The sequence below is a fragment of the Nycticebus coucang genome, chromosome 17 (genome assembly GCF_027406575.1).
Source record: "Nycticebus coucang isolate mNycCou1 chromosome 17, mNycCou1.pri, whole genome shotgun sequence".
Taxonomy (NCBI): Eukaryota; Metazoa; Chordata; class Mammalia; order Primates; family Lorisidae; genus Nycticebus; species Nycticebus coucang.
In genome coordinates, this window is record NC_069796.1 from 80,840,912 (window position 1) to 80,855,909 (window position 14,998).

A 14,998-nucleotide genomic window follows, 5' to 3' on the forward strand; every position below is an offset into this window, starting at 1 on the left:
AGCTGAGGGTGCCCCCCACTCCCACTTAACCCCCACCCTCTCAGGGATCCTGCTGGTTGGGCAGAGGGTCAGACTGCTCTGGGGGTTTTATCTCCACCAGTGCCTCAGAGCCAATTACCTGTGTAATTAGCAACAAATGACTTGTGGGATGGTTGTGGTTTTCAGTTAAAATTAGAAGGAAACCCATATTCAGGTCTCCGTGAAGGAACGGGAAGTGGCCCAGGTTCCTCAGACTCTCCCGGCTCCCATCCTGCCTGTGCCCGCCCAGCGTCTATCTCTGAGCACCTGCCACGTGAGGTCAGGGGTGGGGCAACCAGGAAGCAGAGCCCTTCCCACCTCCCTGCAACCTTGCCCTGCACTCCAGGGCTTCTACTGCTGCCACGTAAGGAAGGCTTCCTAAGTGCGGGACTTCCGTCCTCGTCTCATTCCCTTTCGCTGCAGTCTTCAGAAGCGATGGGCTGCTGCTTCCCCCATGGTACAGAGGAGGACACTGAGGCTCAGGAGGGCATCCAGTGGCTGGGGTTGCCCAGCTGGGAATTGCAAGAACCTGGACTCACTCCCCTGCCATTGGCTCCAACCCCCTTTTGCTGCTCCAGTGGCCTCTGGGTTGCCCAGCCTGGCCCCTGAACAGGCAGATCAGCCCCAGAGAGGGCCTGCTCACCTCCCCCTCTGCCCTGCTACAGGTGCCCAACAGAGTGCCACAGTGGCCAACCCAGTGCCTGGCGCCAACCCCGACCTGCTTCCCCACTTCCTGGTGGAGCCTGGGGATGTGTACATTGTCAAGAACAAGCCGGTGCTGCTGGTGTGCAAGGCCATGCCAGCCACGCAGATCTTCTTCAAGTGCAACGGGGAGTGGGTGCGCCAGGTGGACCACGTGATTGAGCGCAGCACAGACGGGAGCAGCGGTGAGGCTGGCTGGGCACGGGCAGGGGCAGCGGGAGAGGGGGGAGCAACTTTCAGCTGGCCCAGAGGGGCCTGGGGTCACCCTGTGCTACAGCACCAGGGTGGACCCCACTCTGTGCCCACAACACAGTGTCATGAGGCAAAGAAGCAGGATTTCCACACCTGGAACCCCATGTGTCTACACAGAGACCTTCTGCAGGAGCCCCACCCCTAACCAGTCTGATAAGGGCTCTTGCTGTGAGCCCCTGGGACATGTTTTTAGGAGGAAGCTAAAAGAGTTGGGCAAGGTCACCACAGCTATGTGGTGCGTATAGGTGGGCAGGACTGGGGGCAGCCAGCAAGAGTTGTCAACAAAGAAGGGATGGGGAGGGAGTGATCCCAGAGTGTCACAGAGCTCACAGGCCTCACAGTGAGGGGCTGTTTGTGAATGCATTCATTCACATACTCCCTGAGCACCCACTCCTATGCTGGGGACACATCCCTTAGAAAGAGGCAGGCAGCTTGGTGGGCTCTCTCAGCAATAGGACAGCAGGATGGAGGCTGCCTGGGGCCCCCAGACAGGCTACCCAGGCAAGGTAATGCATAAGATTTGGTTAGGGAGAGAAGAGGGGAGGGCATCTCAGAGAGGGGCAGGGCACAAGCAAAGGCCTGGAGGCAGAAGTCAGCATGCTGGTCAGGGGTCAGCATGAGAGTGTGAGGGGTGCGAGAGACTAAAGTGATATCACTGTCTTATGGGATTTCAAGCTGTAGAGTGATATGGCCAGAGCTGTGAGTGACAGGGGCCAGTGTGGTGGTTGATGGGTGGGGTAGACCCAGAGACACTAAGGAGAGGGAACACATAAGTCTTGGCTGAGGGGTGCAGGAAGGGATTCAGGGGAAGAAGAAAGACCCAGAAAGCCCCCCTTGTCTGGGACACCATGTTTCCCACCTCACCCCTGGCCTTAGGCAACAGGCAGGCAATGGGCATGGCCCAGGAAGGATTCCCAGAGGAGTGACATCCAAGCTCAGGTCTTGAAACCACTTGGAAAGAGCATTTTCCAGCCTGGTGGAAGGGACAGTGCAGATGCACAGAACAGCAGGCCCTTGGGTGGCTCAGGTTTGAGATGGGAGAGTGAGCCTAGGCCTGGGCAGCAGCAACCGGAGGCTGCACTAAGGGGCCACTGGAAGCTGTTATGCCTGAGAGGGCTGCCGTCAGACTTCACTGTGGGAAGACGGTGCTGGGCAGAGGGAGGCTGGAGCAAGGCGGGGCCCTGGCCAGTGAGAATTGGGCAATAATCTGGATCCAAGCTAAAGAGCTCTGAATTTAGGCAGTGTGTGATTCAGTCCCCAGAACCAGCCTGTCATTTTACAGATGAGGTTGAGGCCTTGTCTCTGACTTATGCAGGGCCCCGAAAGAGCTCCAACCAGGTCTTCTGGTCTACAGAAGTCAGATCCCATACTCTCCTACCAGGTCGTCAGGGGCAGATGTCCTCCCCTGAAGTGTCAGCTCAGCCCAGCAGAGGGGCCCAGAGGGCCTCTGCCCTCTCAGCTGACTCTCTGGGTGATTATGCCCACCCAGCCCTTGAGCCCAGCACTGTCCTGGCATTACATGGGCCTGCTGATTGCAGCTTCTCACCTGCAGTCCTCAGATTAGTTGAACACCTGCTCTGTGAGTTTCTGGGGCAGGTAGTCTCCTCCCTTAGGAGGGAGATGGAGATGGCCAGTGCCCAGTGCAGCTCGAGTCCCATGTACCCGCAGTACCTCCCAGGACTAGAGCCCCAGCAGAGGTGCCCGAGGCCTCCCTGCCACCAAGAAACCTCTAGGACCCATATTTTCCTGGTGGGAAGGTCTTCTGTAGAATCTTAGGCAAGTCCCCTCCCCTCCCTGGGTTCAGTTTCTTCATCTGTAAAATGGGAATGAGAAGAGCATGCTTGCAGGTTACTGGGGAGAAGTCATACCCAGTCCGAGCTCAGCACAAGGCCTTTCTCTTCTCCCCACCCCAGGGCCTAGCTCCACTTTGCAGCATAAGATTTGTGACTGCTGTGGCAGGTTGCCCAGGGAAAGGATAGGTGACGGGGAAGCTGCAGCCAGAGAAGCCTTGAAGACCTGTTCTATAACCTGCTAGAAGGCTCCAGGCCCCATGTACACCCTCCTGTCTGAAACACCCCTACCCATAGCTTGGCCAGCTCCTGGGCCCTTGCCTGAATGAGCAGTCACAGGCCCAGGCCAGCATACACACTGAGAGCCCCCAAACCCCATTCCCTGACAGAGTCCACAGCCTTGTTCTGTTCAAGCTACACAGAGAGGCAGAGCTTGGGGCACGTCTCACCTGGGAGCTCTGGAGCCTTCTCCAGCCCTGAGCATCTACCTTCAGGCCTCCCAAGACCAGAACGTCTGAATTTTCATTGATCTCATCGATTTCTCAGCCCAAAGCCATTAAGTGCTTTGAAGCAAAGAGAAAGACTTTGCTTACTTACCCCAACTGGATACCACAGTGATGGTGCCATGTGGGTACACACCACCAAAGACCCTGAGCCAGGCACATTTTGTGGTCAGACAGGTTCGACAGAGGTTGGAGGTCCACCCAGATCTGTAGCACCCCCCATTTGTGTGGGGGATGGGGGCAGAGGTCACTGGGTGGACACTCCAGGAGAGAATGCCCATCTCCCTCTCATTTGCCTTCATTCCTCATCCAGAAGGCCAGGGGAAAGGGACCAAAGCCTGAAAATGCTAGAACCTGAATGCTGATGCTATGAAAGCCTGAAATTGCCAAACCAAGCACTGGAGTCCGGTCTGGGAGTATAATTTATTTTGTGTTAAACAAACTGATTGGTTATTAGAAGCAGATTGCTGAGAAGGTGAGAACCTAAGTCCCAGCTTGGCCTCGGAGCTCCCAGCCAGCAGCCCAGGTTCACACGTACATGTGCCCTAGGCCAGACTGCCTGGGGTCCCTTCCCAAACTGGCTCTTGCTTACATTGTGGGGTGGGTAGACACACTGCTTCTAGGAGCCACACTGCTTAGTGATGTGCAGGGGAGCAGGGCACAGTCCTATACATCAAGGACCTGGCAGGCAGAATTGGGGTCTCTCTCACCTCAGCCCACAGCCTTCCTGGATCTTTGGGGCTCAGGGACATCCTTTGCCACAGTGCTGTCTGGAGCTAGGACATCGAAGACAAACTTGGCCCTTATTCATGGCAATGGGAAGGAGAAAAGGAGGTGGCGGGACAGAAGGGGAGGGAGAACAAAGGGAGAGAAAAAGGGAGTGCTTAAATTTAGTCCTGTTCTCAGTATGTGTGAGGTTCCTGAAAGAGGGCCAAACTCCCCCAACCACCGTGGGGTTGGAGGAGCCATCAATAGACTTCTCCAGGCTTGGAGCTAGTCCTAGCACTCTGGGAGGCTGAGGTGGAAGGATCTCTTGAGCTCAGAAGATCAAGACCAGCCTGAGCAAGAGTAAGACCCCATCTCTCAAAAACTAAAAAAACTAGCCCTGCTTTGTGGCATATGCCTGTCGTCCCAGCTACTTGAGAGGATGAGGCAGGAGGATTACTTGAGCCATAAGAATTTGAGTTGCTGTGAGCTATGATGCCATGACACTCCATCCAAGGTGACTCCATCCAAGGAGACTCTCTCTCTCAAAAAAAAGACCTGTCCAAAATGTTCCAGAGGTCTCCCATCCCTAATGCCAGGGACAGAGAAGAGAAAGACAAGTGAGGGCCCTGTCCCACCCATGACTCCTTGTCAGATGCCCAAAGACTCCATGTGCCTGACAGGCAGCTGGTGCCTGGGGCCCCTCCTATACACAGACCCCGGGTGGGGGGAGCCCTTTGTTCTCAGCCCCTACCCTTCTCCCAGAGTGTACACATTGGATGCCTTAGAGAACAGGGGCTGGCAGTGCTGGAACAAAGGGAAGTGGCCCAGCTATAGAAGCCTCAGCCAGACATGACACCCCCACCATCTCCTGTGCAAACTGGCCAGGGCAGAAGTGAGTAATGGAAAAACCTGGGGATCTAGTGTGAGAACCCAAAGACTTGTGAGAAGGGTCTGGGAAGGGGTCAGGAAAAGACATGTTAGAGAAATTAAGAGGGAAAACAGCCTCCCAGCCTGCCCAACTGGGCTCACTGGTCCTCCCGCAATGCAGCCCTAATTGAATTTTGCTGTTAACAATGGAAACACATTGGCAGCAGCCTCTCTCTCTCTTTCTGATAAGCCAGTGACCCATGGGAAATTGGGGTCAGGAGGAGGAGAAATTGGAAACAAACAGTCTTTTCTCACTCCTGGGGTGGGAGGAGGGTTGGCATCCCGCTTCTGGCTATCAAAGGGCCCCAGACCTCTAGCACACCCAGATCTCTGGAGCTGGGATTGGCAGAAGGCAGGAGACTATGTCCACCCTGGGGAGGAGTCCCCCAGCCCACCCAATTTGGACAGAGCAAGTCCAGGATCCCCAGTCACTGGTCACCTCCCCTTCCTGGCTGTCCCCTCTCCCCTTTCCAAAGTTTCTCCCTAACAGGTGAGCACCCAAAACCCATCCCAGAGTGACCACAGAACTGCAGGCCCATTTTGGATTCAGACAGTCCTGGGTGCCTCTCTCTTTAAGCACAAGTGGGTATAACACTGCCCCAAAGAGGGGAAAAAGTAAGATAACATCCTGGTGTGTGGGAAACCCTTACTATGTCCCCAGGGTCTATTATCATACTACATAATCGCTGTAATTATATTGTTAATGACTGTTATTATATTATCACAAGTCAGTATCTACCTAGTAACCCTCCAGAGAGGTGGACTAGAGCCTTCCTCGCTCTTTTTTACCCACAAAGGCCCTCAGGAGCTCAGTCTACCCACCCACCCCCCTCTGTCTGGAGTCTTTGGAGGCCAGATCTTAAGGCCCAAAGTACTATTGGCAGCCCCTTTAGGGATATTTCTGTGAGTGACTCCAGGGAATCAGGTCTCCAGCAACCAACTCTAATTAATGAGAATTCTACAAAACCCCACTCCCAGCCTTTGGGAGATAGAAATTCCATGCCCCCTTTGTCTGAGCCAGAGTTCTCTCCAGGCTGAAAGTTGTCCCCAAAGTCCACTGTCCTGCCAAGCTTAGAGAGAGTGGCCAAGGGTGGTGCAGGGATCCCAGACATCAGGGAGGCTCAGAGGGGCCCTGGGATCCTGGCTACCCACCCCTCCCACCCCCAGGACTGCCGGCCATGGAAGTCCGCATCAATGTCTCAAGGCAGCAGGTAGAGAAGGTGTTCGGGCTGGAGGAATACTGGTGCCAGTGTGTGGCATGGAGCTCCTCAGGCACTACCAAGAGTCAGAAGGCCTATATCCGAATCGCCTGTGAGTACAGACTGGGGCCCGTGGTGGTGGAGGGCAGCTGAGGGTGTCGCAGTGGGTGGGGGAAGCAGGCTTTCTGTAAGAGGATCTGGTCAAAAAACCTCGTAGCCCTGCCTAGACGGGTAGAGGAAGTGCCTGTGGACACAACCCAGATACCCCTGTCCCCTGGACACTTGTCACTTCCTTTAGTACCAGTGGCCATGACCCCTGCAGAGCTGGTCGGGTTGAGTTGGTGTGAGGTGCTGAGGCAGGAGGACAGTCTTGTTCCTCTTCCAGATTTGCGCAAGAACTTCGAGCAGGAGCCACTAGCCAAGGAAGTGTCTCTGGAACAAGGCATTGTGCTACCCTGCCGCCCACCAGAAGGCATACCCCCAGCTGAGGTGAGGGGGGTCTTTAGGGCCCACTCCACAGGTGGGCAGGACTCCCACATCTCAGGTCCTGCCTGCCCAGCCCCGAGAGTCCCCCTTCAGGGACCACTCCCCACTCTGGGCGGGGCCAGATGGGCTGGCAGTACAATGGCATGCTCCCTCCCCAGGTGGAGTGGCTCCGGAACGAGGACCTAGTGGACCCGTCTCTGGACCCCAATGTGTACATCACTCAGGAGCACAGCCTGGTGGTGCGACAGGCCCGCCTGGCCGACACAGCCAACTACACCTGCGTGGCCAAGAACATCGTGGCACGTCGCCGCAGCGCCTCTGCTGCTGTCATCGTCTACGGTGGGCCCCGGGCACGAGCAGGGTGGAGGGCACCCTGGTCATGGGGAGAGACGCTGAGATGCTACTGGCAGTGATGTGTGGCTGGTGGGGGAAAGAGGCCATGGGGCCAGGGCCGGATGGACCAGACCATGGCCTGACTGGGAAGGACAAGCACAGGGCTCACATGGCTATTGGGAGCCTGGGAACACATCTGGGCAAAAGGGTGGGACAGGATGGTGGTCTTCTGTGAGCAGGGGGCACTGTGCAGAAGGAGATGAGGGGACAGGCGGGGAGCCTAGGACAGGTGACAGACCACTTCCTGCTCCTGAGTCTCTGAGGTGGGAAGTAGATGCCCAGCAGTCTGAGGCACCAGCAGCAGCAAGCAGGGAGTGGCCCTGTGAGAGGCTGGGGTCTGGGCTGCAGGAGCCTGCAAACTGCAGTCTGGCCTGGCTGCCCCAGATCCCCAGGGGCCAGCAGGATGAACTCAGCCTCCCTCAGGGCTTCTCTCCCAGCTCAACCACCGCCCACCATATCCAGCTCATAGCTCCTCTGCCTTCACTCCCTGTCCCCTGGGCCAGCGTGGCTGAGGATGCCCCCGCTCCCTGACCCCGGTCCTTCTCTGTCCGGCCAGTGAACGGTGGGTGGTCGACGTGGACCGAGTGGTCCGTCTGCAGCGCCAGCTGTGGGCGCGGCTGGCAGAAACGAAGCCGAAGCTGCACCAACCCGGCGCCTCTCAACGGGGGCGCCTTCTGTGAGGGGCAGAATGTCCAGAAAACAGCCTGCGCCACCCTGTGCCCAGGTACCAGCGGCCGCTGCCTCCCGCATCGTTTCTCACCACGCCATCTCCGTGCCCTGGCTCCATCGTGCCCACCAGCCTGCCCCTCCATGGCTCCATCCCACCTGCCCGCCACACAGGGCCAGGCTCAGTCTGAGGCGGGAATCAGGGTGAAGTGTGTGGTTGGAGTCAGGGCTCGGTCTGTGTCCAGGCTTGGGGCACGACAGTCTTAAGTCACAGAGTCTGAGGCACAGCCTGAGGACAGGGACTAAGGCTCAGCCTGAGGCTGCAGAGATCAGAAGGGTCAATGTGTGACTAAGAGCCTTCACTGCTCCAGGGACAGGGATGGCCTCCCTGGTGTGAGGAAAGCCAAGCAGCCCCAGGCGTCATCCACGGCTCCCTGTCATTAGCATGCGTCATCAAGGCCAGCTGGACACTAGAGGGTATACATCGGTGGGCCTGACTTAGGTCCAGGCCAGCTCACCCTGCCTGGTCTGGGCAACCAGCAGGGCTACACGCCCTGTCCCCTGGGCCAGGGCAGGCTCCACAGGCTGACTATGCCATCTCCTCTCTGCCTGTGTGTCTCTTGTCTAGTGGATGGCAGCTGGAGCTCGTGGAGCAAGTGGTCAGCCTGTGGGCTCGACTGTACCCACTGGCGGAGCCGTGAGTGCTCTGATCCAGCACCCCGCAACGGGGGTGAGGAGTGCCAGGGCACTGAGCTGGACACCCGCAACTGCACCAGCGACCTCTGTGTGCACAGTGAGTCTTCCACCCCAGGGCCCTCTTCTGTTTGCCAGGACTGGCCCTACCCACAGTCATCTGGCCCACAGTCATTCTGTTGTCATTTTAATTTTAAACTACTCGTACTTTAGCCTAACCAACTCCATTTTCCTATTTCTCTTCACTAACAATTCCCCTGCCACAGGGTGTACTTTCTCCAGGCTCAGGCCACTCAGGGATCTCCCTCATCCCTAACACACCTGCACATGTGCCAGTACGCCCCACCACCTCCCATACCTCCTGAGACTTGCACAACCCCAACACCTCCCCATTCCCAAGTGCACACACAAGTCCTATGGGGACACCCAGCTTGTGAGGCCTGTTAATTACAAGGCCATAACTAACAATTAAAGATCTCTGTTGGGGTTTTTTTCTCGAGAACACACCCTCCCCCATTCTTTCAATTAAAAACCTAATTATCTGTGTCAATTCCTTTCTGACGGACATTTCTTCCATTATGCAAAACCCTTCTAAAATCAATAGAGCTTCCTCCAGGCAGTCAATCATTCCCTCCCTGCCTTGCCCAGGCCTGAGGGAGGCTGACAAGGAAAAGGGCCAGCCAGTTGCTGAATTGCGGCTCCTGGCCTAGAGACTGACCTGGAAGCTTGCAGGAAGCAGATCCTCTACCCCAGGGGATCCCAGGAGCTCACCCTAGCCCCAGATGTCCCAGTCCCCAGAGAAGCAGGTAGTAGGCTCAGCATAGCCACCAGGCTGGGGCAAGTAGCTTTTCTTTTCTGGTTTGCTGGCAGCAGCCTCAGCGATCTCAAGCTCGGGAGAGAGGTGATTTTCCCAGAGCCACACAACAAAATAGTGTAAATGCAGGGCTGGGGTGCACAGGTGCTGAGGGCATGCTCCCTGCCTCAAGTGTCTATAGCCAGCTGGTGCCAGTGCCCTGGGAGTAGAGACTCATCCTCCTGGGGTACAGACCATTGACCTCTCCTTCCTAGCCTCCTTCACCCCTGCCTCTCCCAAGGCCACACTGTCTCCTGCAGCTGCATCTGGCCCTGAGGACGTGGCCCTCTATGTGGGCCTCATCGCCGTGGCTGTGTGCCTTGTCCTCCTGCTGCTAGTCCTTATCCTCGTGTATTGCCGGAAGAAGGAGGGGCTGGATTCGGATGTGGCCGACTCATCCATTCTCACCTCAGGCTTCCAGCCCGTCAGCATCAAGCCCAGCAAAGCAGGTGAGATGGCCCTGCCCCTGTACTCTGTGCAAGAGCCCACAACAAGGGCCACCAGGACAAGGAAGCCCTCCAGGCCACTCCCTAAGTCTGTCTTTATCCTGCAGACAATCCTCATCTGCTCACCATTCAGCCAGACCTCAGCACCACCACTACCACCTACCAGGGCAGTCTGTGTCCCCGGCAGGATGGGCCCAGCCCCAAGTTCCAGCTCACCAATGGTCACCTGCTTAGTCCACTGGGTGGTGGCCGCCACACGCTGCACCATAGCTCGCCCACCTCGGAGGCCGAGGACTTCGTCTCCCGCCTCTCCACCCAGAACTACTTCCGTTCCCTGCCCCGAGGCACCAGCAACATGGCCTATGGGACCTTCAACTTCCTCGGGGGCCGGCTGATGATCCCTAATACAGGTAGGAAGGACCCCCATGTACCCTAGGGAGCCCTGAGAGGCAAGATTAGCTTCTGTTTCCCTCTTAGAGGAGGATAGGACAGCCCAGATATTTCTCCTGTGTCCCCCAGCCTCCCTGAGTGGCCGAGCCTGACCAGCAATGAAAGAGGATAGAGTTTTGGCAAGAATCCTGTCATGACTGGCACTGGGACCCTGGCCAGAGCATTCGCCCTGCTGCTGCCCGTAGGCACGCGAGTACTGTCCTCTCATTTACACAGACTATCTGTGTGTGCTAGGCTCCATGCTGGGCCCAGCCCTGAGGTAGGGCGAGACTGGCCTCACGGAGAGGAGAGACATTAGAGGACAAATACTGAATAGTGCAGGCCTGAGCAGAGGGCCTCTCCGAAACCCCACTGCTGCCATCCACCACTCCACAGGAACTCTCAGACAGGTCCCTGAGATAGCCTTGTTAGAGAAGCCACAAATCCTTCCTGTGGACGTCTTACAAGAAATGGCTGCCGCCTCTGGTGTGGCTGGCCATTCCCACCCTGAAATCCTCCATTCCCTGAGCTTAGATGGCCCATTGTGCCTGTGATTTTCTTGCCTCTCTCCAGCTGTTTCTGGGGCCTGTTCCCTAAATGTAGATTTTCCTCAGAGCTGCCTCCTGGTGCCCTTCTCCTGGAGCAATCTCGCCCACTCGGTGGCTTTAATCACTGAGTCTGTGCAGATAAACTCCCACTCCTCTGTCCCCACCCCGAGGTTCTCCTGGGCGACAGAGCTGTACACCCAGCTGTCTCCTGGGCAGCTCCATCTGGATGTCTCACAGCACCTCGGATCCCTGGTGCCTAAAACAGAATTGTCTCCCACCCTCCTCCAGAGCCAGGCTTTCCCCAGCTTATGAACTGTACCGTCTCATTGCTCAAGCCAGAAACTGGGGGTCACCTTGACCTGCTCTCACCTGTCCTCTCACTGGCTTGTCACACAGCAAGTGTTACGTGTTCTCCCTCCTCAATAGCTCCTGAATTCTGCTCTTGCCTTGACCTGCTCCCTCATCTGACCCAGGTTACCATACTGGTTCCCGGCTCCATACTGTCACTGAATGATGCCAGAGTTGATCATGTCCCTCTTCTCCTTGAACCCCTTTCAGGGCTCCCTGCTGCCTCCTGCAAAGCCCACATGACAAGGCAAACAGGACCCATCCCCTGTTGGCCAACTGCTGCACTTCTGTACTTGGCAGCCACCGTGGACTCTTGGCCCCCCAGACACACCACTGCCCTTTGCACTCACAGCGCCTCCCACTGGCTTCGCTGCAACTTGTCCTTTGGGTCTTGGCCTGACAGCTCTTGCTCTCTGCACCTCCTGGCCTCCCATACATGGGGTGATGATGACCCCCTCATGGGGCTATTTGGATGCCAGCATCCATCTGCTCTTACAAAGAGGTGGCAAATAGTGGTGCCCAATGGTGTGGCCCTTGGTCCTTCACCCCCTGGAATGGTGGGCTAGCTACTGCTTCTCCTCCTCTACTGCAGTTTACTTGTCTTCCCACTGGGCCGAGAGCTTCATGAGAGCAGGATCCTTCCTTTTTGCTCCCCTTCCTGAGTGCTGGCAATATTCGTGGAATGAGTACATGAGTTCATGTAACTCCCTCATGGAAAGCATTTGTGTGAGGATGCCTGGGACTGTCACCAATGTTAGCAGCTCATACCAAGGGGCCCTGCAAGCTGGTGAAGGGAGCAGTAGCCATAAATCTGCAATCAACAGCTTCCCTCTCCTGTTTTAAGTTTCCTGTGGGATACTGATGTTCTAGCCCAGCCCACCTCAGTTACCCACTCTGCATGCAACAGGAGAATATATATATTTACTTTTGGGCTTGGAGGATGAAGTCATGACATTTCTCCTATTCCCCTTGTCCTGGGCTGGGAGGTCCCCTGATGTAAGGGCTCCCATGGCTCACCATGCCTTGAATGACTTCCCAGCCCCTGTCCTTGCCATGGCCTGCTCCACCACCCCCACCCACTTCCCTCTCAGCAGACACTGATACTTCTCCTTGCAAAGTGCTGGGGCAGAGATGGAATCGGCCAGTCAGGAGGTCATCTGTACAGCGGCTTTCAGGCCAAGGAGGGCTGCAAGATCCAGCCTCACCTGCAGGGACATGATAGTGACAGGGAATGGCCAGTCCCCAAAGGTGGCCAGGCCCAGTGGAGAGGGGAGGAGCTCCAACAGGACAGGAAAACAGTGGGGCTCAGACTGTGGTTCCAGAACCCCTGAGTACGTAACAGGGCTGGGCTGGGCTGAAGATGTTGCCAAAAAGTTATTAGGGACCAGAGGCAAAGGCCCTTGAATGCCAGGCCAAGGAGCTGGACTTCATCCTGGAGGCAGAAAAGGTTTTAAGGAGGGAAATGTCCTGGTCCCACCCAGTGCCTTTCAGATGACAGGGGAGGTAGGTACAGCATACCTGATACCTGTTCCAGAGTGTTCTGTGCCTGGTCTAACTAGGCATGCCTTTCCCACCTGGATTCCCTCAGCTGCTCTTGGGATTACCCTGATTCAGTGCCTGTGAGGGTGGCTAAATAGCACAGCTGTCCTTACATCCCCAGGCCAGGCTGACACCAGTCCTCACAGGGAGGCTTGTGAAGGGTCTGCCCGGTGGGGTGTCAGGTGCCTTTACAGCAGGTAAGCCCCAGCCCTCCTGCTCTGTTACAGGAATCAGCCTCCTCATTCCCCCAGACGCCATACCCCGAGGGAAGATCTACGAGATCTACCTCACGCTGCACAAGCCAGAGGATGTGAGGTGTGGATGTGGGCCCTGCCGCTGCCTTCAGTCTCCGGGTGCCCCTTGCCCACCCACTGTTGGGCCTGGTCTGGGCTGGCAGGGGAAGAGTCGCTCCTAAACTCCACCTGGCCTTGCAGCCCTTGACCTGGGGTACTCCTGCCCTGCCCTCTGCCCGGCCCCACTCTCAGTTCCCGGGACAGACCACTGACACCTTTCCCTCCCTACCCGTATTTCCCCACTTGAGGTTGCCCCTAGCCGGCTGTCAGACCCTGTTGAGTCCCATCGTTAGCTGTGGGCCACCTGGAGTCCTGCTCACCCGGCCTGTCATCCTCGCCATGGACCACTGTGGGGAGCCCAGCCCTGACAGCTGGAGCCTGCGCCTCAAAAAGCAGTCGTGCGAAGGTAGCTGGGAGGTGAGCAGGGAGCAGCCCCCAAGCCCTGGCTTCAGAGGGGATTGTGGGTCTGCCCTGGCCCTCAGCAGCTGGGTGGCCCTGAGCCAACCCAACCCCTCCCCAGTCTCTGGCCACTTCTCAGAGCTGCAGTGGCCCATGGGCTCCAAGGCTGGGCAGAGCCAACCCACTGGGCCCACCCACAGGACGTGCTGCACCTGGGCGAGGAGGCACCCTCCCACCTCTACTATTGCCAGCTGGAGGCTGGCGCCTGCTATGTCTTCACCGAGCAGCTGGGCCGCTTCGCCCTGGTGGGAGAGGCCCTCAGTGTGGCCGCAGCCAAGCGCCTCAAGCTGCTTCTGTTTGCTCCTCTGGCCTGTACCTCCCTCGAGTATAACATCCGAGTCTACTGCCTGCATGATACCCATGATGCACTCAAGGTACCATGCGCCCCTTACACCTGCTATGGGAAGGCTGCACCTGGCCCTGTGGGCTGACAGCCCCTGCATGGCATGGAGGCCCTCCTGCCTGGGGGTAGTGGGGAGGAACCCAGGCTGACCACCGGGCATACTGCAGGAGGTGGTGCAACTCGAGAAGCAGCTGGGGGGACAGCTGATCCAGGAACCTCGAATCCTGCACTTCAAGGACAGTTATCACAACCTGCGCCTGTCCATCCACGATGTGCCCAGCTCCCTGTGGAAGAGCAAGCTCCTCGTCAGTTACCAGGTGAGGGCCAGGCCCACAGCCAGTGCTTAAGGTGCCAGGAGCTGGGCACCCCTGATGCCTCCTCTCCACCCCCCCAGGAGATCCCCTTCTATCACATCTGGAACGGCACACAGCAGTACCTGCACTGCACCTTCACCCTGGAGCGTGTCAGTCCCAGCACTAGTGACCTGGCCTGCAAGGTGTGGGTGTGGCAGGTGGAAGGTGATGGGCAGAGCTTCAACATCAACTTCAACATCACTAAGGTGGATGGCAGGGGCTGAAGCACTGTCATGATGTGCTTCCACCAATGACCCCTCAGAAATGCCCTACCCTTCCACCTGTCCCCAAGCCCACTTCCTCTATTCTCCTAGGGAGGGAGGTGCAGATTTAAACAGGACTTGGAGAGGGGAGGGGAAGAGTATGTGGGAGCAGAAGGAGGGGACCCTGGAGGAACTTTGTCCTGGGCCCTAAGGGTTGAGCACCTCTGGCAGGCAGCAATGAGAGGAAGGACAATTCTGGCAGTGGGAACTGAGCAGGGAGGATGAATGGGGCAGTGAGAGGAGAGCACCAGTGCTGAATAGTTAGCAGAGGCTGTGCAGAGTCACTTGGGGGTGGGAGAGAGAAATAAGACCAGACGGGTCCTCTGCTCACTGGCCGTGTAGCTGGGGCAGGTCACTGCACCTCTGGGCCCCACTGGGCGGGGCCTTGGCACATGGGGGTGCCCAGGAAGTGTCAGTCCCCATAGCTCCTCCATGCTCTGGGGTGATCTGAGAGCTTCCCTAGCAGGAGGTGGCAGTGGTAAAGTTCTAACAGTCACCTTCACCCCTCCCACCCTAGGACACAAGGTTTGCTGAGCTGCTGGCTCTGGAGAGTGAAGGGGGGGTCCCAGCCCTGGTGGGCCCCAGTGCCTTCAAGATCCCCTTCCTCATTCGGCAGAAGATCATTTCCAGCCTGGACCCACCCTGTAGTCGGGGTGCTGACTGGCGGACTCTGGCCCAGAAACTCCACCTGGACAGGTGTGTGGGAGATGAGTGGAGGTGCTGCGAAGGCCACCTACAGTCCTGAGCTGGTAGGGAGTAGGGTGGACAGGAGGCCCGTGGGGCCTGT

General features: G+C 57.3%; 1 protein-coding gene across 7 annotated transcripts in view; it reads left to right on the forward strand.

Moving 5' to 3' along the window:
* The window catches only part of UNC5A (unc-5 netrin receptor A), a 60,812-nt gene that overhangs the window by 44,492 nt on the left and 1,322 nt on the right, over positions 1-14,998 (forward strand). Inside the window, exons 1-15 of one of the 7 annotated variants that reach the window (XM_053566766.1) lie at positions 857-905; positions 4,736-5,482; positions 6,068-6,211; positions 6,485-6,588; positions 6,744-6,924; positions 7,535-7,702; positions 8,273-8,437; positions 9,406-9,639; positions 9,744-10,046; positions 12,728-12,815; positions 13,042-13,210; positions 13,393-13,626; positions 13,763-13,912; positions 13,990-14,154; positions 14,729-14,907. In XM_053566766.1, coding sequence (XP_053422741.1) covers positions 6,079-6,211; positions 6,485-6,588; positions 6,744-6,924; positions 7,535-7,702; positions 8,273-8,437; positions 9,406-9,639; positions 9,744-10,046; positions 12,728-12,815; positions 13,042-13,210; positions 13,393-13,626; positions 13,763-13,912; positions 13,990-14,154; positions 14,729-14,907 — 2,273 coding nt within the window. In that variant the 5' untranslated portion in view covers positions 857-905; positions 4,736-5,482; positions 6,068-6,078. Of the gene's footprint in view, positions 1-683; positions 906-3,649; positions 5,483-6,067; positions 6,212-6,484; positions 6,589-6,743; positions 6,925-7,534; positions 7,703-8,272; positions 8,438-9,405; positions 9,640-9,743; positions 10,047-12,727; positions 12,816-13,041; positions 13,211-13,392; positions 13,627-13,762; positions 13,913-13,989; positions 14,155-14,728; positions 14,908-14,998 lie in introns of those variants that run through there. The other 6 variants (XM_053566769.1, XM_053566768.1, XM_053566762.1 and 3 more) reach the window with 6 other exon arrangements.